The sequence below is a fragment of the Pseudophryne corroboree genome, chromosome 7 (genome assembly GCF_028390025.1).
Source record: "Pseudophryne corroboree isolate aPseCor3 chromosome 7, aPseCor3.hap2, whole genome shotgun sequence".
NCBI classification, from domain to species: domain Eukaryota; kingdom Metazoa; phylum Chordata; class Amphibia; order Anura; family Myobatrachidae; genus Pseudophryne; species Pseudophryne corroboree.
The window spans coordinates 259,553,383-259,578,002 of NC_086450.1; the positions used below are offsets into that span (position 1 = coordinate 259,553,383).

Sequence of the window (24,620 nt, forward strand, 5' to 3'; positions counted from 1 at the left end):
TTGTACTAGATGGCGTAGCATTTGTACTTTTTGTTGTGGTAGGTAAATTATTTGATTGACCGTATCGAGAATCATACCTAGGAACTGAAGGCGTTGAGACGGAATCAGATGTGATTTCTTGAAATTTACAATCCAACCGTGGTGAACTAGTACATTGTAAGTTAGCAGCGCATGCTGGGTAAGTATCTGTTGAGACGGAGCTTTGATGAGCAGATCGTCTAAATACGGAACTATTGTCACTCCCAAGGATCTGAGGTGAGCTATCATCACAGACATTACTTTGGTGAATACCCGAGGCGCTGATGACAGGCCAAACGGCAGAGCCTGAAACTGGTAATGGTTCTGGCGTATTGCAAATCGTAAGAATTTCTGATGAGGCTGCCAAATTGGAATGTGTAAGTACGCATCCTTGAGGTCTAGCGCAATCATGAATTCCTTGGTCTCTAACCCCGCAATCACCGAACGTAGAGACTCCATTTTGAATCTGTAGTAAGTTACGTACTGATTTAGTCCCTTTAAGTTCAATATTGGTCTGACTGAGCCATCCGGCTTCGGGACCACAAATAGACTTGAATAATAACCCTGACCCTGTTGGTGTACAGGGACCGGAATCAACACTGCCGAATTCAGTAAGGATTGAATGGCAATTTGCAAAACTGTCCTCTTGTCGTCCGACAGAGGCAATCCTGTCTTGAAAAACCGCAGAGGCGGCAGACAGTCGAACTCTATTTTGTAACCTTTTAACACTAAATTGCGAATCCAGCCCTCCGCGGATGTGTGGAACCACGCCCCATGGAACTTCTGAAGGCGTGCTCCCACAATTGGAGAACCGAGATGGGCTGGTAACCCGTCATGCCACTGGCTTGTCGGTAACCTTAGCGTTTTGGCGAGTTGTGTTGGTTTGATGGAAACCACGTCCTCGACCACGTCTAGCAGGCGTGGCTGATCCTCTGCCACGTCCTCGAAAGGGCTGAGGTCTAAAGGATTTGAACGAAGGTCCAGCGTACCTTCTTCTTGGCGCAGGTGGAGGCAATGGTAAGAAAACAGACTTACCTCCCGTAGCCTCCTTAATCCATGCGTCCAATTCTGGACCAAACAACTTCTTGCCATCGTAAGGCAACGCCTCTATACTTCGTTTGACCTCTGCCTCCGCTTGATAAGTACGCAGGTAGAGTGTAGAGTGCTCTTCGTGCTGTAACTAGCGAAGATGAAATACGAGAAGTGAGCTGACAGACGTCAGTAGACGCTGTACAGAGATACTCTACAGCCTCAATCATTTGATTTACCAGAACTATCAAGTTTTCGTCCTGTAAAGCAGATTTGAGTTCTGTAAGCCATATTATGAGCGCCTTAGTTACCCAAATGCCAACCAATCCAGGTCTTAGCATCACACCTGCTGCTACATACATGGTCTTTAGCATAGTTTCTATCTTGCGATCTGAAGGATCTTTAAGCGTAGTAGCTGCTGGCACTGGTATGGTTAATTTCTTGGTAAGCTTTGACACAGAAGAATCAACTATTGGTGGATTCTCCCATGTACACGTTACCGAGTCTGGAAAAGGATAACTAGACTTAAATCTGCGAGGTATAGAAAACCGTTTATCTTGTTTCTACTAACATCTGATTTAGAGAATCCGACACAGGAAAACTTACTGGCGTCTTCCGTCGTTTAGTAAATACGACCTGATCATTGGTGAGAGGCTGCTCAGCTTCAGGAAACCTTAGAGACTGCCGTACCGCTCTGATGAGATCATCAATGCCAGAACTGTTAACATCCTCGCTATCTGACTCCACTTCGCCCTCCTCACCCTCATCGTGTTCCGTGAGGTCAGGTATGGAATCGTCAGAATGCAACATAGCAGACACTGGAAAATCATAAGACATATGAAAATTATCCCGTTTGCCCAAAATGGATTTGGACCTTACGCAAGGCTGAGACGCCTCTGGTAGTTCTGGCGGTCTCACCCTAGACTCAGATCTTAACGTTTCTCGCTCCAGACGAGCAGCGGTCATTTCTGTCTGAAATCTCTCCAGTACATTCACTAACATACCCCACGGAGGGTCCGGTGAGGAAATTGGTTGTAAAACCGGAGGAGCAATGGTATTATGGACGGAATCCACAAAACATACTGTACATGTGGTAGATGCATGCCACATATTTTGCAATTATGCTTTTTAGTTTTTGCTGGTGCCTTACTCATTATGGCGACAGACAATACAATACACAAAAAACTGACACCTGCACGACTCAGTAAAATAGCAATAAGGTGTCTCTGTATATAAATCTGGCCAAGTGCAGTACACGTGGCCAGTACTATGAAATGTGATCCCAAATTCCCACTAACACCCCTGCGCCTTCCGGTGGTGTAGAGATGTAAGACAGGAACCTTCTGGAATCACAGAGGAAGACACAGGAAGCATGATTAATGGCTGCCATGCTTAAACATATAATCACAGTTTCATACTGATATTATAAACAGTCTCCCTGCCAGCAAAATCCTCATTATATATTATATATATATAAAGTGTGCTTAAACATATAATCACAGTTTCATACTGATATTATACCCAGTCTCCCTGCCAGCAAAAGCCTCATTATATATTATATATATATATAGAATGTGCTTAAACATATATCTTACACTGATATTATTAACAGTCTCCCTGCTAGCAAAGCCTCATTATATATTATATATATAGAATGTGCTTAAACATATATCTTAAACTGATATTATTAACAGTCTTCCTGCCATGCAAAAGTGCTGTCCTCTACCCCCCCTCGCAGCTGCTCCTTAGTGTGCAGTGCGGGACCTCGGGTACCTGTTAGAGTAGGAGCTATTACGGCCCCCAGCGATACACGCGGCGGCCGGAGCCTTACAAGCGGCGGCCGGAGCCTGGGGCGAAGCGGCGGCCTGACGCGGGGAGTAGATGCCCTGTAGCGGCGGCCGTGCAAGAGACTCTGGAGCGGAGATCCGGAGAGCATTATCACCCGGCGGCAGCAGCTGTTCGCTCAGCGGGCGGCGCTGCTGCCGCCGCAGTTAGCCAGTACACCAGCGTGCTGCTGTCCTCCCTTCTCCCCTCCTCGGGACGGCAGCGGAAGCTGACCGCCCCCTCTCACATACCTGCAGTGAAACTCTGTCATGAGGCTCCGACGGGGCTTCTTCAACAAGCGCCGGGCAGCCAGTGTAACAGGATGTGAGGGCTGTGAGGGAGCTCTTTCAGAGAGGCCCGACACGCCCGTGCTGCTATCAGCAGCTGCACTATCCCTGACCCTGCCTTTTGGAAGGGGGAAAGGGATGTGCCAATTTGTTAGAAAAAAGAAAAATAAAAATAAAAATAAAATTTCTTGAAGTAACCGTGACTTCAGTTAGTAAGCTGCTGCCACGTTCAGCACAGAAAAAACACTGGGTAGTGACCAGGGATATGGAGGGGTGGAGTGTTTCTAAATTTAAATATTCAGTGCTGTTCCTACGGAAGCCCGTCCATATCCCAAGAGTACTCCAGTGACCCCTAGTGGATGAAAAAGAAATTTTAAGTGCACTGGCTCCTTTGGACCCCGTCTATACCCCCATCGTACTAAGTCTCCCCCAATATCCCTAATGGATATACTGGCGGGGGTCTGTATACAGTGCCTATGCACTGTATACCTCTTTGCCAGGCTATAAATATGAGGTATAATGCTGCCCAAGGCACCCCCCCTGCACCCTTGTAGTTCCGCTTGTGTGTGGGAGCAATGGCGCGCAGTGCGACCGCTGCGCGGTACCTCAGAGACACTGAAGTCTTCTGTTCTTCTAATACTCACCCGGCTTCTTTCTTCTGGCTCTGTGAGGGGGGTGACTGCGCGGTTCCGGGAACGAGCAGCTAGGCGAAACAAGTGATCAGACCCTCTGGAGCTAATGGTGTCCAGTAGGCTAAGAGCAGAGCCTTGAAACTCACAGAAGCAGGTCTGCTTCTCTCCCCTCAGTCCCACGATGTAGGGAGTTTGTTGCCAGCAGTGCTCCCTGAAAACAATAAACCTAAAAAAGTCTTCTCAGAGAAACTCAGGAGAGCTCCCCTGGTGTGTGTCCAGTCTCTGGGCACAGAGTCTAACTGGGGTCTGGAGGAGGGGCATAGAGGGAGGAGCCAGTTCACACCCATTCAAAGTCTTAGTGTGCCTGTCTCCTGTGGATCCAGTCTATACCCCATAGTCCTTTTGGAGTCCCCAGCATCCTCTAGGACATATGAGAAATTAGGTTCCTATTCTCTAAGCCACATCTGCCCTTTTTAACGCAAAACTATACAGCTAATTTTTAGTGTAGTTTCAAACATACCTTAACAGTAATAACCCCTTTCCGACCAACTTTTTTCATAGCATCCGAAATTATGTTGCCAATTTCTTGATCTCCATTTGCAGATATTGTAGCAACCTGCAAAAATATTGGTTAATATTTACATAGCAGAAGTGGTATCTTACAGAAAAATTCTAGTCTGCAGGTAAAAGTAGTGATAACTTTATTTTACTAGTACACTAATTACTTTCAACTAGTTATCAGCCAGTCAAAATGATGAACACTGTCACACCCAGAGAAGCGTGACAAATACAAGATGGCTTACACAAGAAATCCTATAGTCTCATTCTGTGTTTTTTTTCGGTTTTTTTAATATTGCACCACCAAATTATGCAGTTCTGTAGGTAAAAAGTCAGTCACAACTGCCCCTCTTTCTGGAACATAAATCCTAATTTTTCTAACACAAATTAGTTAAGTTCTTATTGTAGTGGTGCCAAAGGTGTCAAGAGGATAGCATTTAATAAATGTACTGAAGACCAGGGGTGAGATTTACTGAAGTTCGATTTTGGCGATTCAAGGGACTTGGCATTCTGTTTTCAATTCAAATTTTCATTCGATTTGGATTAAACAGATTTATTAAAGCCCAAACTGAATGTCAAAATAGATTCTAAAGGCAGATTCAAGTCATATCTTGTCCACAGGATAACATTGGGATATGATGGAGCGATGGCGGATTGGCACCAAACGATCACAAGCTTTCTGTCCTCCGAGGATACAACTGGCTCGTCCATATATCCCCGCCCACTAGCTTAGGCAAATCAGTTGTAATCCAAAGCATTTAGGCAGGAGCATCATGTAGAACCCTATTCAGGCGAGAACACACATGCACACCCTCCCACACAAGAGGGAAGAGGTTAGTGAGTATAAAGATTCTCAAATCAGGTGCGTCAGATTGGGATCCCTGTGGAAACCTGTGGACATAGGAGACATACCTCTTATCATAACGTAAATATTTCTCCGTCAGGGTCCACAGGTTATCCACAGGATAACATTGGGACTTCCCAAAGCAATTTTTAGTGGTGGGGACGCTCCTGGTTAGACAGGAGAACCTTACGCCCGAATTCAGAGTCATGAGAGGCAAAAGTATCCAAGGCATAATGTCTAATGAATGTGTTAATGGAAGACCATGTGGCTGCCTTACATATCTGTTCTGCTGAAGCACCATGTTGTGCTGCCCATGACGGACCTCCCTTACGTGTAGAGTGAGCAGAGACATCAGCCAGAACAGGGAGATCAGCTCGAGAATATGCTTCTGAAATAGTCATTTGAAGCCATCTTGCTAGCGTCTGTTTAGTAGCAGGCCATCCCCTCTTGTGAAATCCATAGAGAATGAAGAATCTGTCTTTCTGATGGCACTGGTAAGATCCACATAGATTCTTAATGCACGGACTACGACCAGAGACGCTTCTCCCGCAGAAAGTCCAGATACCTGAAAAGCCGGGACTACAATTTCTTCGTTAAGGTGAGACTTAGACCACCTTAGTAAGATAACCAGACCTAGTTCTGAAAACTGCTTTATCTGGATTAAAAAAAAAAAAATATTCAGAAAAAGGAGATTTACATGACAGCACTCCTAAATCTGATACTCTTCTAACTGATGTCATAGTCTACAGAAAGAGAACTTTAGCTGTCAACCATTTAAGATCCACTTTATTAAGTGGTTCAAACGTAGCCCTTGAAGGGCTTTGAGGACCAGACTTAAATCCCAAGGTACTGCAGGAGGAACAAAGAGTGGTTGAATGTGCATCATTCCCTGGAAAAAAAAGTACGCACATCCTGTAAAGTGGCAATATTCTTTTGGAACACTACATTCAATGCTGATACTTGTACTCTCAAGGAAGCCACCTTCAAACCCTTATCCATTACTTCCTGAAGGAAATCTAAGATTCTGGATACTCTGAAAGATTTTGGATCCATACTTTTCACTGCACCAATGAATATAGGCTTCCAATATTCTGCGATAAATGCGAGCTGATGAGGGTTTCCTTGCTCTGAGCATAGTTTGAATTACCTGTTGTGAAAAACCTCTTGACTTCAGGATAGAGGTTTCAACAGCCACGCCGTCAAAGACAGACGATCCACATGCCTGTGATAACAAGGACCCTGCATCAGTAGATCTGGACGTTGAGGGAGCAGAATTGGAGCATCCATCAACATCCTCTGCAGATCTATTTACCAATGCCTTCTGGGCCAAGCCGGAGCTATTAGAATCATGGCACTCTTTGCTTGCTTTATTTTCCTCACCACCCTGGGTAACAGGGATATTGGAGGAAACAAATATGCCAGATAAAATTCCCATTTCACTGACAGTGTGTCAACAAGGATCGCTCCGGGGTCCTTTGTTCTTGACCCGTATGCCGGAACTTCTTTGTTCAGACAGGACACCATTAGATCGCTCTCTGACAAACCCCACTTGTTAACTAGAGCCTAAAAAACTTCCGGGTGTGGAGCCCATTAGCTTGCTCGAATGGTGTGTCGACTGAGAAAGTCCGCTTCCCAGTTTAGGACTCCTGGAATGAGCACTGTGGACAATGCTGGAAGATGGAGTTCTTCCCACTTTAGTACGTGACTTACTACTTTCATTGCTTTTTGGCTGCGAGTTCCTCCCTGATGGTTGAGGTACTACTGCCGTTACATTGTCCGAGCGGATCTGGACTGGTTTTCCTTGCAGAATGTCATTTGCCTGAATCAGTGCCATGTATATGGCCTGGAGTTTCAACAGGTTTAGTGGCAGGCAACTTTCTTCTGTGGTCCATTGTCCCTGGAACCATAATCTCACTGCTCCCGAACCCTGTAGACTGGCATCCGTTGTCAGGATCTCCCAATCTAATATCCAAAAGGGTCTCCCCTTGTCTAGATGGGATGTCTGTATCCACCAGGCTAATGACCTTTTTACCTTTACTGGAAGTATCATCATTTGTTTCTTTATTGTCTGATGTATTCCATTCTATCTGGTCAGAATCAGATGCTGCAGAGGTCTTGAGTGGAATTGTGCATATTCCACCATGTCGAATGTTGACACCATCAACCCCATCACTCGCATTGCGTTGTGCCGGGGGTACTGGAATAATTAACCCGGACTGAAAAAGTATCGGAACTACTTTTTGCAGGGCTCTGGCCTTCACCTCTATACGAGATGGGCTGGTGCAAAAAAAAAAACCTTTGAGGAGGCTGCTTCTTGAAAGGGAAAACATAACCCAGAGATACCACTTCTTGCACCCAAGCATCTGTTGTCGACTGATGCCATGTGTGAGCAAACTGAAGAAGTCGGCCCCCTACCTTGAGGTCCCCCAGGTGGAGGCCCGCACCATCAGGCTGATGGTTTCTGTTCTGGTTTGGAAGCTGGCCCATTGTTCTTTGCTTTACCAGACTTATTGTACTGGGTCTGCTTAGAATCATTTTTGCCTTTTGTTTTACCTTGCCACTGAAATAGCCGAAACCCCGAACCCCTATGCCTAGGGTTTTAACTGGCAGGAAACCTGACCTTCTTGGATTCTGCTTCTGACTCCAGAATATCTGTTAATTCCTTACCAAAGAGAATGTTCCCAACAAAAGGCAAAGCTTCCAGAACCTTCTTGGATTCTGAATCAGCTTTCCAAGTACGTAGCCAAACTGATCTGCGAACAGCTACTGTTAAGGCTGACTATTTGGAAGAAATCGTACCCATATCCAAAGCTGCTTCTTCTAAGAATAGCGCAGCCTGTTTCATACGAGCTATGCCTGCTCCCTAGTAGGTGCCGAAAGCCCGTTTTCCAGTTCGTCAGCCCATTCAGCTACCGCTTTTGCCATACAGGCTGAGGCCATAGCTGGCCTTATGACTGCCCCTGACCGAGAAAATATGTTTTTCAAAAACCCATCCACTCTTCTGTCTGTGATACCATTTAATGATGTTGATGGTAAAGGCAAAATAGATTTTCGCACTAATCGGATGACGTGCGTATCTACCTTAGGAGGCACTTCTCCTTTCAAACAGTCCCCAGTTGGAAAAGGGTAATAGGAATACCATTTTTTTGTAATTCTATATTTCCTATTGGGTGTAGCCCAAGCTTCCGCCATAATTTCCGTCAGTTCCTCTGACCCTGGAAAATCAACCCTGTTTTGGGATGTTTAAACACAGGTGCCTTAGTTTTTATTATTGGCTCTGCCGAATCCTCTAGGGACAGAATCGCCTTCATTTCTACAATTAACTCAGCTATATCCTCTGAGCTGAAACCTTCTATTTGTTCTTCATATGGTGAAGAATATATGGAGCTATCCTCATCAGATATATCATCCTGTGTAGCCTGTGAATTTGATGACATATTTACCCTTGGTTTATCAGCTTGTTGATTTGTAGAAGCTGCTGGGGCTATACCATAAGATAGGAGCTGCATGTATGGGTTAATAGTGTACCCTATTCCTGAGGATGAAGCTGTAGGGACCAACCTGTCAGCTATACAGGATAAGGTTTGTGCAAACATAGCACAAGGTGGATCTATTTGTCGTTGAACAGGAATCTGCCATGCAATCTGCTGAAACGCAAAACAATTTGCACATTACCCATAATTTGCCAGATGCTGAGTTTATCCTTGCAGGATAAAACATGTTGAGTGTTGGTGCTACTGTTAATGTAACCTTGTCACCTTTGCCACTCTTAGACATGATAATCAGCTTAAAGCAGTATAATACACAATCTGTGACTGTAATCACTTAACTCTATTAAAGTGATATCAATCTTACCCCAACCCAAGCACCAGCATTGATGCTCAGAAGAAACCACTGACAAACATATATAAAGTCAGCAATCACACTAGCAGTCAGTCACATGTTATATATTAGGGATTAGTATGAAATCCCGCTGGACGGGATCACGGCGGTCGGAATACAGACACCGGAATCCCGACCAGCACAATCCTGACTGGGGGGGCGAGCGCAACGCAGCCCCTTGTGGGCTCGCTGAGCTCGCCACGCTGCGGGTACGGTGCCTCGCCACACTCATTTATTCTCCCTCTATGGGTGTCGTGGACACCCACGGAGGGAGAATATGTCGGGAATGTGCTGGTCGGCATTTCGACCGGCGGGATGTTAACCACATCCCATATATTAATCATACGAGCATATTATCATCAACTACGATATTTCAAGTATGTAGGAGTACATTTACTGAATTCTGTACTATACAGTTATTTACCATATTCAGGTGCATTGCGAAGAAAATAAGAATTTACTTACCGATAATTCTATTTCTCGTAGTCCGTAGTGGATGCTGGGAACTCCGTAAGGACCATGGGGAATAGCGGCTCCGCAGGAGACTGGGCACAAAAGTAAAGCTTTAGGACTACCTGGTGTGCACTGGCTCCTCCCCCTATGACCCTCCTCCAAGCCTCAGTTAGGATACTGTGCCCGGATGGGCGTACACAATAAGGAAGGATTTTGAAACCCGGGTAAGACTCATACCAGCCACACCAATCACACCATATAACCTGTGATCTGAACCCAGTTAACAGCATGATAACAGAGGAGCCTCTGGAAAGATGGCTCACAACAATAATAACCTGATTTTTGTAACAATAACTATGTACAAGTATTGCAGACAATCCGCACTTGGGATGGGCGCCCAGCATCCACTACGGACTACGAGAAATTGAATTATCGGTAAGTAAATTCTTATTTTCTCTGACGTCCTAGTGGATGCTGGGAACTCCGTAAGGACCATGGGGATTATACCAAAGCTCCCAAACGGGCGGGAGAGTGCGGATGACTCTGCAGCACCGAATGAGAGAACTCCAGGTCCTCCTCAGCCAGGGTATCAAATTTGTAGAATTTAGCAAACTTGTTTGCCCCTGACCAAGTAGCTGCTCGGCAAAGTTGTAACGCCGAGACCCCTCGGGCAGCCGCCCAAGATGAGCCCACCTTCCTTGTGGAATGGGCTTTTACAGATTTTGGCTGTGGCAGGCCTGCCACAGAATGTGCAAGCAGAATTGTACTACAAATCCAACGAGCAATAGTCTGCTTAGAAGCAGGAGCACCCAGCTTGTTGGGTGCATACAGGATAAACAGCGAGTCAGATTTCCTGACTCCAGCCGTCCTGGAAACATATATTTTCAAGGCCCTGACTACGTCCAACAACTTGGAGTCCTCCAAGTCACTAGTAGCCGCAGGTACCACAATAGGTTGGTTCAGATGAAACACTGAAACCACCTTAGGGAGAAAAATAAGAATTTACTCACCGGTAATTCTATTTCTCGTATTCCGTAGTGGATGCTGGGGACTCCGTCAGGACCATGGGGAATAGCGGCTCCGCAGGAGACAGGGCACAAAATTTAAAAGTTTGACCACTAGGTGGTGTGTACTGGCTCCTCCCCCTATGACCCTCCTACAAGCCTCAGTTAGGATACTGTGCCCGGACGAGCGTACACAATAAGGAAGGATTTTGAATACCTGGTAAGACTCATACCAGCCACACCAATCACACCGTATAACTTGTGATCTGAACCCAGTTAACAGTATGATAACGTAGGAGCCTCTGAAAAGATGGCTCACAACAATAAACACGATTTTTTTGTAACAATAACTATGTACAAGTATTGCAGACAATCCGCACTTGGGATGGGCGCCCAGCATCCACTACGGACTACGAGAAATAGAATTACCGGTGAGTAAATTCTTATTTTCTCTGACGTCCTAGTGGATGCTGGGGACTCCGTCAGGACCATGGGGATTATACCAAAGCTCCCAAACGGGCGGGAGAGTGCGGATGACTCTGCAGCACCGAATGAGAGAACTCCAGGTCCTCCTTAGCCAGGGTATCAAATTTGTAGAATTTTACAAACGTGTTCTCCCCTGACCACGTAGCTGCTCGGCAGAGTTGTAATGTCGAGACCCCTCGGGCAGCCGCCCAAGATGAGCCCACCTTCCTTGTGGAGTGGGCATTGACAGATTTAGGCTGTGGCAGGCCTGCCACAGAATGTGCCAGTTGAATTGTGCTACAAATCCAACGAGCAATCGTCTACTTAGTAGCAGGAGCACCCAGCTTGTTGGGTGCCTACAGTATAAACAGCGAGTCAGATTTTCTGACTCCAGCCGTCCTTGAAATATATATTTTCAATGCTCTGACAACGTCCAGCAACTTGGAATCCTCCAAATCGCTAGTAGCCGCAGGCACCACAATAGGCTGGTTCAGGTGAAACGCTGATACCACCTTAGGCAGAAAATGAGGACGCGTCCTCAATTCTGCCCTGTCCGAATGGAAAATCAGATATGGGCTTTTATACGATAAAGCCGCCAATTCCGAAACTCTCCTGGCTGAAGCCAGGGCCAGTAGCATGGTTACTTTCCATGTAAGATATTTCAAATCTACCGATTTGAGTGGCTCAAACCAATGGGATTGGTTTGAACCTTAATGGACCCTAATTTGAGGCCCATAGATAATCCTGTTTGCAGGAAACGTAGGAATCGACCCAGTTGAAATTCCTCTGTCGGGGCCTTCCTGGCCTCACACCATGCAACATATTTTCTCCAAATGCGGTGATAATGTTGTGCAGTCACCTCCTTCCTGGCTTTGACCAGGGTAGGGATGACCTCTTCCGGAATGCCTTTTTCCCTTAGGATCCGGCGTTCAACCGCCATGCCGTCAAACGCAGCCGCGGTAAGTCTTGGAATAGACACGGTCCCTGCTGAAGCAGATCCCTTCTTAGAGGTAGAGGCCACGGATCTTCCGTGAGCATCTCCTGAAGTTCCGGGTACCAAGTCCTTCTTGGCCAGTCCGGAGCCACTAGTATCGTTCTTACTCCCCTTTGCCGTATAATTCTCAGTACCTTGGGTATGAGAGGCAGAGGAGGGAACACATACACTGACTGGTACACCCATGGTGTTACCAGAGCGTCCACAGCTATTGCCTGAGGGTCTCTTGACCTGGCGCAATACCTGTCCAGTTTTTTGTTGAGGCGGGACGCCATCATGTCCACCATTGGTCTTTCCCAATGGACTACAATCATGTGGAAGACTTCTGGATGAAGTCCCCACTCTCCCGGGTGAAGATCGTGTCTGCTGAGGAAGTCTGCTTCCCAGTTGTCCACTCCCGGGATGAACACTGCTGACAGTGCTATCACATGATTTTCCGCCCAGCGAAGAATTCTTGCAGCTTCTGCCATTGCCCTCCTGCTTCTTGTGCCGCCCTGTCTGTTTACGTGGGCGACTGCCGTGATGTTGTCCGACTGGATCAACACCGGCTGACCCTGAAGCAGAGGTTTTGCCAGACTTAGAGCATTGTAGATTGCTCTTAGTTCCAGTATATTTATGTGAAGAGACGTTTCCAGGCTTGACCACACGCACTGGAAGTTTCTTCCTTGTGTGACCGCTCCCCAGCCTCTCAGGCTGGCATCCGTGGTCACTAGGACCCAGTTCTGTATGCCGAATCTGCGGCCCTCTAACAGATGAGCACTCTGCAACCACCATAGCAGAGACCCTTGTCCTTGTCGACAATTTTATCCGCTGATGCATCTGCAGATGCGATCCGGACCATTTGTCTAGCAGATCCCACTGAAAAATTCGTGCATGGAATCTGCCGAATGGAATCGCTTCGTAAGAAGCCACCATTTTTCCCAGGACTCTTGTGCATTGATGCACAGACACTGTCCCTGGTTTTAGGAGGTTCCTGACGAGTTCGGATAACTCCCTGGCTTTCTCCTCCGGAAGAAATACCTTTTTCTGAACAGTGTCCAGAATCATCCCTAGGAACAGCAGACGTGTCGTCGGGATCAGTTGGGATTTTGGAAAATTCAGAATCCACCCGTGCTGTTGGAGCACTACTTGAGTTAGTGCTATTCCGACCTCCAGCTGTTCTCTGGATCTTGCCCTTATCAGGAGATCGTCCAAGTAAGGGATAATTAATACGCCTTCTCTTCGAAGAAGGATCATCATTTCGGCCATTACCTTGGTAAAGACCCTGGGTGCCGTGGACAATCCAAACAGCAGCGTCTGAAACTGATAATGACAGTTTTGTACCACGAACCTGAGGTACCCTTGGTGTGAAGGGCAAATTGGGACATGAAGGTAAGCATCCTTGATGTCCAAGAACACCATAAAATCCCCTTCTTCCATATTCGCTATCACTGCTCTGAGTGACTCCATCTTGAACTTGAATTTTTGTATGTACAGGTTCAGAGATTTCAGATTTAGAATAGGTCTTACCGAGCCGTCCGGCTTCGGTACCACAAATAGCGTGGCGTAATACCCCTTTCCCTGTTGTAGAAGGGGTACCTTGATTATCACCTGCTGAGAATACAGCTTGTGAATGGCTTCCAATACCGTCGCCCTGTCTGAGGGAGACGTTGGCAAAGCAGATTTTAGGAACCGGCGAGGGGGAGACTTCTCGAATTCCAACCTGTAACCCTGAGATACTACCTGCAGGATCCAGGGGTCCACCTGCGAGTGAGCCCACTGTGCGCTGAAATTCTTGAGGCAACCCCCCACCGCCCCTGAGTCCGCTTGTAAGGTCCCAGCGTCATGCTGAGGCCTTTGCAGAAGCCGGGGAGGACTTCTGCTCCTGGGAAGGGGCTGCTTGCTGCAGTCTCTTACCCTTTCCTTTGCCTCTGGGCAAATATGAATGTCCTTTTGCTCGCTTGTTCTTATAGGAACGAAAGGACTGCGGCTGAAAAGACCGTCTTTTTCTGCTGGGAGGGGACTTGAGGTAAAAAGGTGGACTTCCCGGCAGTTGCCGTGGCTACCAAATCCGATAGACCGACCCCAAATAATTCCTCCCCTTTATACGGCAATACTTCCCTATGCCGTTTGGAATCCGCATTGCCTGACCACTGTCGTGTCCATAGACTTCTTCTTGGACATCGCACTTACTCTTGATGCCAGAGTGCAGATATCCCTCTGTGCATCTCGCATATAAAGGAATGCATCCTTTAATTGCTCTATAGTCAATAAAATACTGTCCCTATCCAGGGTATCAATATTTTCAGTCAGGGAATCCGACCAAGCCACCCCAGCACTGCACATCCAGGCTGAGGCGATGGCTGGTCGCAGTATAACACCAGTATGTGTGTATATACTTTTTAGAGTATTTTCCAGCCTCCTATCAGCTGGATCCTTGAGGGCGGCCGTATCAGGAGACGGTAACGCCACTTGTTTGGATAAACGTGTGAGCGCCTTGTCCACCCTAGGGGGTGTTTCCCAGCGCGCCCTAACCTCTGGCGGGAAAGGGTATAACACCAATAACTTCTTTGAAATTAGCAGTTTTTTATCAGGGGTAACCCACGCTTCATCACACACGTCATTCAATTCCTCTGATTCAGGAAAAACTACAGGTAGTTTTTTCAGACCCCACATAATACCCCTTTTTGTGGTACTTGCAGTATCAGAGATATGCAAAGCCTCCTTCATTGCCGTGATCATATAACGTGTGGCCCTACTGGAAAATACGTTCGTTTCTTCACCGTCGACACTAGATTCGGTGTCCGGGTCTGTGTCGACCGACTGAGGCAAAGGGCGTTTTACAGCCCCTGACGGTGTTTGAGACGCCTGTACAGGTACTAACTGGTTTGCCGGTCGTCTCATGTCGTCAACCGACTTTTGCAGCGTGCTGACATTATCACGTAATTCCATAAACAAAGCCATCCATTCCGGTGTCGACTCCCTAGGGGGTGACATCACCATTACCGGCAATTGCTCCGCCTCCACACCAACATCGTCCTCATACATGTCGACACACGTACCGACACACAGCAGACACACAGGGAATGCTCTGATAGAAGACAGGACCCCACTAGCCCTTTGGGGAGACAGAGGGAGAGTTTGCCAGCACACACCAAAGCGCTATAATTATATAGGAACAACCTTATATAAGTATTGTTTCCTTATAGCTGCTTAAATATATATATCATCGCCAAAAATGCCCCCCCTCTCTGTTTTTTACCCTGTTTCTGTAGTGCAGTGCAGGGGAGAGCCTGGGAGCCTTCCTAGCAGCGGAGCTGTGTAGGAAAATGGTGCTGTGTGCTGAGATAGGCCCCGCCCCCTATTCCGGCGGGCTCTTCTCCCGGTTTTTCTGAGACCTGGCAGGGGTGAAATACATCCATATAGCCTCATGGACTATATGTGATGTATTCTTTTTAGCCAGAAAGGTATTAACATTGCTGCCCAGGGCGCCCCCCCCCCCCAGCGCCCTGCACCCTCAATGACCGCCGGTGTGAAGTGTGCCTGAGCGCAATGGCGCACAGCTGCAGTGCTGTGCGCTACCTCATGAAGACTGAAAAGCCTTCAGCCACCGGTTTCTGGACCTCTTCTTACTTCGGCATCTGCAAGGGGGTCGGCGGCGCGGCTCCGGTGACCCATCCAGGCTGTACCTGTGATCGTCCCTCTGGAGCTAGTGTCCAGTAGCCTAAGAAGCAAATCCATCCTGCACGCAGGTGAGTTCACTTCTTCTCCCCTAGGTCCCTCGTTGCAGTGAGCCTGTTGCCAGCAGGACTCACTGAAAATAATAAAACTATCAAAACTTTTACTCTAAGCAGCTCTTTATGAGAGCCACCTAGATTGCACCCTGCTCGGACGGGCACAAAAACCTAACTGAGGCTTGGAGGAGGGTCATAGGGGGAGGAGCCAGTACACACCACCTAGTGGTCAAACTTTTAAATTTTGTGCCCTGTCTCCTGCGGAGCCGCTATTCCCCATGGTCCTGACGGAGTCCCCAGCATCCACTAGGACGTCAGAGAAATGAGGACGAGTCCTCAATTCCACCCTGTCTGAATGGAAGATCAGATAAGAGCTTTTACAGGATAAAGCCCGCCAATTCTGACACGCGCCTGGCCGAGGCCAGGGCCAACAACATGACCACTTTCCATGTGAGATATTTTAACTCCACAGATTCAAGTGGTTCAAACCAATGTGACTTTAGGAACCCCAAAACTACATTGAGATCCCAAGGTGCCACTGGAGGCACAAAAGGAGGCTGTATATGCAGTACCCCTTTTACAAACGTCTGAACTTCAGGTAATGAAGCTAGTTCTTTCTGGAAGAAAATTGACAGGGCCGAATTTTGAACCTTAATGGACCCCAATTTTAGGCCCATAGACACTCCTGTTTACAGGAAATGCAGAAATCGACCTAGTTGAAATTCCTCCATCGGGGCCTTACTGGCCTCGCACCACGCAACATATTTTCGCCAAATGCGGTGATAATGCTTTGCGGTTACATCCTTCCTGACTTGATCAGGGTAGGGATGACTTCATCCGGAATGCCTTTTTCCTTCAGGATCCGGCGTTCAACCGCCCTGCCGTAAAACCAGCCGCGGTAAGTCTTGGAATAGACAGGGTCCTTGCTGGAGCAGGTCCCTTCTTAGAGGTAGAGGCCACGGGTCCTCCGTGAGCATCTCTTGAAGTTCCGGGTACCAAGTCCTTCTTGGCCAATCCGCAGCCACGAGTATAGTTCTTACTCCCCTCCGTCTTATAATTCTCAGTACTTTTGGTATGAGAGGAAGAGGAGGGAACACATACACTGACTGGTACATCCACGGTGTTACCAGAGCGTCCACAGCTATCGCCTGAGGGTCCCTTGACCTGGCGCAATACCTGTCCAAATTTTTGTTTAGGCGGGACGCCATCATGTCCACCTTTGGTTTTTCCCAATGGTTTACAATCATGTGGAAGACTTCTGGGTGAAGTCCCCACTCTCCCGGGTGGAGGTCGTGCCTGCTGAGGAAGTCTGCTTCCCATTTGTCCACTCCCGGAATGAACACTGCTGACAATGCTATCACATGATTTTCCGCCCAGCGAAAAATCCTTGCAGCTTCTGCCATTGCCCTCCTGCTTCTTGTGCTGCCCTGTCTGTTTACGTGGGCGACTGCCGTGATGTTGTCCGACTGGATCAGCACCGGCTGACCTTGAAGCAGAGGTCTTGCTTGGCTTAGGGCATTGTAAATGGCCCTTAGCTCCAAAATATTTATGTGAAGTGATGTCTCCAGGCTTGACCACAAGCCCTGGAAATTTCTTCCCTGTGTGACTGCTCCCCAGCCTCGCAGGCTGGCATCCGTGGTCACCAGGACCCAGTCCTGAATGCCGAATCTGCGGCCCTCTAGAAGATGAGCACTCTGCAACCACCACAGGAGAGACACCCTTGTCTTTGGTGACAGGGTTATCCGCTGATGCATCTGAAGATGCGATCCGGACCATTTGTCCAGCAGGTCCCACTGGAAAGTTCTTGCGTGGAATCTGCCGAATGGAATTGCTTCGTAGGAAGCCACCATTTTTCCCAGGACCCTTGTGCACTGATGCACTGACACTTGGCCTGGTTTTAGGAGGTTTCTGACTAGTTCGGATAACTCTCTGGCTTTCTCCTCCGGGAGAAAACACCTTTTTCTGGACTGTGTCCAGGATCATCCCTAGGAATAGAAGGCGTGTCGTCGGGTTCAGCTGCGATTTTGGAATATTGAGAATCCAACCGTGCTGCCGCAGCACTATCTGAGATAGTGCTACCCCGACTTCCAACTGTTCCCTGGATCTTGCCCTTATCAGGAGATCGTCCAAGTAAGGGATAACTAAAACTCCCTTCTTTCGAAGGAGTATCATCATTTCGGCCATTACCTTGGTAAAGACCCGGGGTGCCGTGGACAATCCAAACGGCAGCGTCTGAAACGGATAGTGACAGTTCTGTACCACAAACCTGAGGTACCCTTGGAGAAGGGTAAATTGGGACATGTAGGTAAGCATCTTTGATGTCCAGAGAGACCATATAGTCCCCTTCTTCCAGGTTTGCAATCACTGCTCTGAGTGACTCCATCTTGAATTTGAACCTTTGTATGTAAGTGTTCAAGGATTTTAGATTTAAAATTGGTCTCACCGAGCCGTCCGGCTTCGGTACCACAAATAGTGTGGAATAGTACCCCTTTCCCTGTTGCAGGAGGGGTACCTTGATTATCACCCGCTGGGAATACAGCATGTGAATGGCTTGCAATACTGCCTCCCTGTCTGAGGGAGACGTCGGTAAAGCAGACTTTATGAAAACGGCGAGGGGGAGACGTCTCAAATTCCTTGAGACGGGCCCCCACCGTGCCTCAGTCCGCTTGTAAAGCCCCAGCGTCATGCTGAGGACTTTGCGGAGGCGGGAGAGGGCTTTTGTTCCTGGGAACTGGCTGTTTGCTGCAGCCTTTTTCCTCTCCCTCTGCCACGGGGCAGAAATGAGGCGCCTTTTGCCCGCTTGCCCTAATGGGGCCGAAAGGACTGCGCCTGATAATACGGCGTCTTCTTAGGTTGAGAAGCTACCTGGGGTAAAAATGTGGATTTTCCAGCAGTTGCCGTGGCTACCAGGTCTGATAGACCTACCCCAAATAACTCCTCCCCCTTATAAGGCAATACTTCCATGTGCCTTTTAGAATCCGCATCACCTGACCACTGCCGCGTCCATAAACCTCTTCTTGCAGAAATGGACAGCGCGCTAACTCTTGATGCCAGTCGGCAAATATCCCTCTGTGCATCACGCATATATAAAAATGCATCTTTCAAATGCTCTATAGTCAGTAATATACTGTCCCTATCTAGGGTATCAATATTTTCAGTCAGGGAATCCGACCACGCCACCCCAGCACTGCACATCCAGGCTGAGGCGCTGCTGGTCGCAGTATAACACCCGTGTGAGTGTATATACATTTTAGGATATTCTCCTGCTTTCTATCGGCAGGTTCCTTTAGGGCGGCCGTATCAGGAGAGGGTAGTGCTACCTGTTTAGACAAGCGTGTGAGCGCTTTATCCACCCTAGGGGGTGTTTCCCAACGTGCCCTATCCTCTGGCGGGAAAGGGTATGATGCCAATAACCTTTTAGGAATTATCAGTTTTTTAATCGGGGGAAACGCACGCCTCATCACACACTTCATTTAATTCCTCGGATACAGGAAAAACTACAGGCAGTTTTTTCTCACCAAACATAATACCCTTTTTAGTGGTACTTGTATTATCAGAGATATGCAATACATTTTTCATTGCTGCAATCATGTAACGTGTGGCCCTACTGGAAGTCACGTTTGTCTCCTCATCATCGACACTGGAGTCAGTATCCGTGTCTGTGTCTGCCATTTGAGGTAACGGGCGTTTTAAGCCCCTGATGGCGTTTGAGACCCCTGGACAGGCACAAGCTGAGTAGCCGGCTGTCTCATGTCGTCAACTGTCTGTCGTAAAGAACTGACACTGTCACGCAATTCCTTCCATAAGCTCAGCCACTCAGGTGTCGACTCCCTAGGGGGTGACAACTCTATAATAGGCAATTGCTCCGTCTCCATCTCATTTTCCTCCTCAAACATGTCGACACAATCGTACCGACACACCGCACACACACAGGGAATGCTCTGATAGAGGACAGGACCCCACTAGCCCTTTGGGGAGACAGAGGGAGAGTATGTCAGCACACACCAGAGCGCTATATATAGACAGGAATACCACTATAAAACGTGCTTTTCCCTTTATAGCTGCTGTTATTATTAGAACTGCGCCAAATTAGTGCCCCCCTCTCTTTTTTACCCTTTTCTGTAGTGCAGGACTGCAGGGGAGAGTCAAGGAGACGTCCTTCCAGCGGAGCTGTGATGGAAAATGGCGCCAGTGTGCTGAGGAGATAGGCTCCGCCCCCTTCTCAGCTGCCTTTTCTCCCGCTTTTTTGGTGAGTTCTGGCAGGGGTTAAAATACATCCATATAGCCCTGGGGGTTATATGTGGTGTATTTTCGCTAGCCAAGGTGTTTACATTGCTGCTCAGGGCGCTCCACCCTAGCGCCCTGCACCCTCAGTGACCGAAGTGTGAAGTGTGCCTGAGTAACAATGGCGCACAGCTGCAGTGCTGTGCGCTACCTTGTTGAAGACCGATGTCTTCTGCCGCCGATTTTTCCGGACCTCTTCTTGCTTCTGGCTCTGTAAGGGGGCCGGCGGCGCGGCTCTGGGACCAGACTCCGAGGCTGGGCCTGTGTTCGGTCCCTCTGGAGCTAATGGTGTCCAGTAGCCTAAGAAGCCCAAGCTGGCTGCAAGCAGGCAGGTTCGCTTCTTCTCCCCTTAGTCCCTCGATGCAGTGAGCCTGTTGCCAGCAGGTCTCACTGAAAATAAAAAACCTAAAACTAAACTTTCACTAAGAAGCTCAGGAGAGCCCCTAGTGTGCACCCTTCTCGGCCGGGCACAAAAATCTAACTGGGGCTTGGAGGAGGGTCATAGGGGGAGGAGCCAGTGCACACCAGGTAGTCCTAAAGCTTTACTTTTGTGCCCAGTCTCCTGCGGAGCCGCTATTCCCCATGGTCCTTACGGAGTTCCCAGCATCCACTAGGACGTCAGAGAAAACCACAGTAATGTACACAAACTCATATACAATAGGCACTAAAGTTAACTATTCATACTAACAAAAATAGAGTTAGTGCTGTATTACCCGTACTCCGTAGAGTGGGATACAGGGAGACTCGCCCCACTTAAAGGATCGATCAATACGTTAGCGAGCGCTGAGTGGATCCAGACGCTACTAGTGTACACTGCCGCTCCGGGAACTTTTTATAGTTGACACAGACGTTCAGAGAACGCTAGCGCATGCAGACGCACCTGTCTGCGACCCAGTCTCCCAGCGGTAACCTTAGTGTAACAAGAAGCAGCGGACTATGCTGCGACCGAGACCCCTCGTGGTAGCGTCTGAGACGGAAGTTCATGGTGGGAGACGTGTGGAAACTGGTCATGAACTGGGGGGAGGGGCGACCAGGAGAGCATCCGACTCCCCACCGCTGACATCAACCCTAGGGATAGCAGCCACAGACTAATCCTGGTGCCTTATGATCCCTAAGGCCTAGCGCTGGAGCACCCCTGGAGGAGGCGTGCCAGCTACTGTTTGGTAGTCTCCTCCCAAAACAGTGCGGCTGTGTCCGTATTCCTCTTCTAAGCGGAACCGATGCCTTCCCTTCTCCCCGTGCTCCGGCCACAGCCTGGTAATGTCTGCTGGACCTGCTAGTATATCCGACAGACGCCTGTCGAGACAGCACTTCTACCGTGGGTGAGCTTTGTTGCGACACGGTGGAGAGTTTTTGGAGCGACTCTTTCCGATATGCGTGTAAGACGCTGTTAGGAAAGATCACTCAAAAGCAATGTAGTAAGACTATAAAAATAAAATAAGAAAGCTTGGGGCTGAAAAAATAAGAATTTACTCACCGGTAATTCTATTTCTCGTAGCCCGTAGTGGATGCTGGGAACTCCGTAAGGACCATGGGGAATAGCGGGCTCCGCAGGAGACTGGGCACTAAAGAAAAGATTAGGTACTATCTGGTGTGCACTGGCTCCTCCCTCTATGCCCCTCCTCCAGACCTCAGTTAGGGAAACTGTGCCCGGAAGAGCTGACGTTACAAGGAAAGGATTTTGGAATCCAGGGTAAGACTCATACCAGCCACACCAATCACACCGTACAACTTGTGATAACCTTACCCAGTTTTAACAGTATGAACAACAACTGAGCCTCACTAAACAGATGGCTCATAACAATAACCCTTATTTTTGCAATAATTATATACACGTATTGCAGAGAGTCCGCACTTGGGACGGGCGCCCAGCATCCACTACGGACTACGAGAAATAGAATTACCGGTGAGTAAATTCTTATTTTCTCTGACGTCCTAGTGGATGCTGGGAACTCCGTAAGGACCATGGGGATTATACCAAAGCCTCCAAACGGGCGGGAGAGTGCGGATGACTCTACAGCACCGAATAGGCAAACACAAGGTCCTCCTCAGCCAGGGTATCAAACTTGTAGAATTTTGCAAACGTGTTTGAACCCGACCAAGTAGCAGCTCAGCAAAGCTGTAATGCCGAGACCCCTCGGGCAGCCGCCCAAGAAGAACCCACCTTCCTTGTGGAGTGAGCTTCACTGATTTTGGATGCGGCAATCCTGCCGCAGAATGAGCCTGCTTAATCGTGTTACAGATCCAGCGCGCAATAGTTTGCTTTGAAGCAGGAGCACCCAGCTTGTTGAGTGCAAGCAGGATAAACAGCGAGTCAGTTTTCCGGACTCCAGCCGTCCTGGCTACATAGATTTTCAAAGCCCTGACTACATCAAGTAACTTGGAGTCCTCCAAGTCCAGAGTAGCCGCAGGCACCACAATAGGTTGGTTTAAATGAAACGCTGATACCACCTTTGGGAGAAATTGGGGACGAGTCCTCAATTCTGCCCTGTCCATATGGAAGATCAGATATGGGCTTTTACATGACAAAGCTGCCAATTCTGACATACGCCTAGCTGAAGCTAAGGCCAACAGCATGACCACCTTCCACGTGAGATACTTTAGCTCCACGGTCTTAAGTGGCTCAAACCAGTGTGATTTTAGGAAATCCAACACAACGTTAAGATCCCAAGGTGCCACTGGAGGCACAAAAGGGGGCTGAATATGCAGCACTCCCTTAACAAACGTCTGAAGCCAGTTCTTTTTGAAAGAAAATAGATAGGGCCGGAATCTGGACCTTTATGGACCCCAATTTTAGGCCCATAGTCACCCCTGACTGTAGGAAGTGCAGAAATCGACCCAGCTGGAATTCCTCTGTTGGGGCCTTCCTGGCCTCACACCAAGCAACATATTTCCGCCATATGCGGTGATAATGCTTTGCCGTCACATCCTTCCTAGCTTTTATCAGCGTAGGAATCACTTCATCTGGAATGCCCTTTTCCGTTAGGATCCGGCGTTCAACCGCCATGCCGTCAAACGCAGCCGCGGTAAGTCTTGGAACAGACAGGGCCCCTGCTGTAACAGGTCCTGTCTGAGAGGCAGAGGCCATGGGTCCTCTGAGATCATTTCTTGTAGTTCTGGGAACCAAGTTCTTCTTGGCCAATCCGGAACGATGAGTATTGTTCTTACTCCTCTCTTTCTTACTATCCTCAGTACCTTGGGTATGAGAGGAAGAGGAGGAAACACATAAACCGACTAGTACACCCAAGGTGTCACTAGTGCGTCCACAGCTATCGCCTGAGGGTCCCTTGACCTGGCGCAATATTTTTTTAGCTTTTTGTTGAGGCGGGACGCCATCATGACCACCTGTGGCAGTTTCCAACGATTTACAATCTGTGTGAAGACTTATTGATGAAGTCCCCACTCTCCCGGGTGGTGGTCGTGCCTGCTGAGGAAGTCTGCTTCCCAGTTGTCCACTCCCGGAATGAACACTGCTGACAGTGCTAGCACGTGATTCTCCGCCCATCGTAGAATCCTTATGGCTTCTGCCATAGCCATCCTGCTTCTTGTGCCGCCCTGGCGGTTTACATGGGCGACCGCCGTGATGTTGTCTGACTGAATCAGTACTGGTTGGTTTCGAAGCAGGGGCTCTGCTTGACTCAGGGCGTTGTAAATGGCCCTTAGTTCCAGTATATTTATGTGTAGTGAAGTCTCCAGACTTGACCACTGTCCTTGGAAGTTTCTTCCCCATCCTCGGAGGCTTGCATCCGTGGTCACCAGGACCCAGTCCTGTATGCCGAACCTGCGTCCCTCGAGAAGATGAGCACTCTGCAGCCACCACAGCAGAGACACCCTGGCCCTCGGGGACAGGGTGATCAGCCGATGCATCTGAAGATGCGATCCGGACCACTTGTCCAACAGATCCCACTGAAATATCCTTGCATGGAACCTGCCGAAGGGAATTGCTTCGTATGAAGCCACCATCTTTCCCAGGACTCGCGTGCAGTGATGCATCGACACCTGTTTTAGTTTCAGGAGGTCCCTGACCAGAGATGACAATTCCTGGGCCTTCTCCACCGGGAGAAACACCTTCTTCTGTTCTGTGTACAGAATCATACCCAGGAAAAGCAGACTTGTCGTAGGAATCAGCTGCGACTTTGGGATATTCAGAATCCAGCCGTGCTGTTGCAACACTTCCTGAGAAAGTGCTACGCTGACCAACAACTGCTCCCTGGACCTCACCTTTATGAGTAGGTCGTCCAAGTACGGGATAATTATAACGGATAATTATAACACCTTTCTTCCGAAGGATTATCATCATTTCGTCCATTACCTTGGTCAATATCCTCGGTGCCGTGGACAGGCCAAACGGAAACGTCTGGAATTGGTAATGACAGTCCTGTACCACAAACCTGAGGTACTCCTGGTGAGGTGGGTAAATGGGAACATGCAAGTAAGCATCCTTGATGTACAGCGACACCATAAAACCCCCCACTTCCAGGCTTGCAATAACCGCTCTGAGCGATTCCATTTTGAACTTGAACTTCTTTATACAAGTGTTCAAGGATTTTAAATTCAGAATGGGTCTCATCGAACCGTCCGGTTTCGGTACCACAAACATTGTGGAATAGTAACCCCGTCCCTGTTGAAGGAG

General features: G+C 48.3%; 1 protein-coding gene across 2 annotated transcripts in view; it reads right to left on the reverse strand.

The window, feature by feature from the left end:
- The window catches only part of HSPD1 (heat shock protein family D (Hsp60) member 1), a 451,411-nt gene that overhangs the window by 316,973 nt on the left and 109,818 nt on the right, over positions 1-24,620 (reverse strand). For both annotated transcript variants that reach the window (XM_063934112.1, XM_063934111.1), the window contains exon 5: positions 4,311-4,406. In XM_063934112.1, coding sequence (XP_063790182.1) covers positions 4,311-4,406 — 96 coding nt within the window. The remainder of the gene's footprint in view (positions 1-4,310; positions 4,407-24,620) is intronic.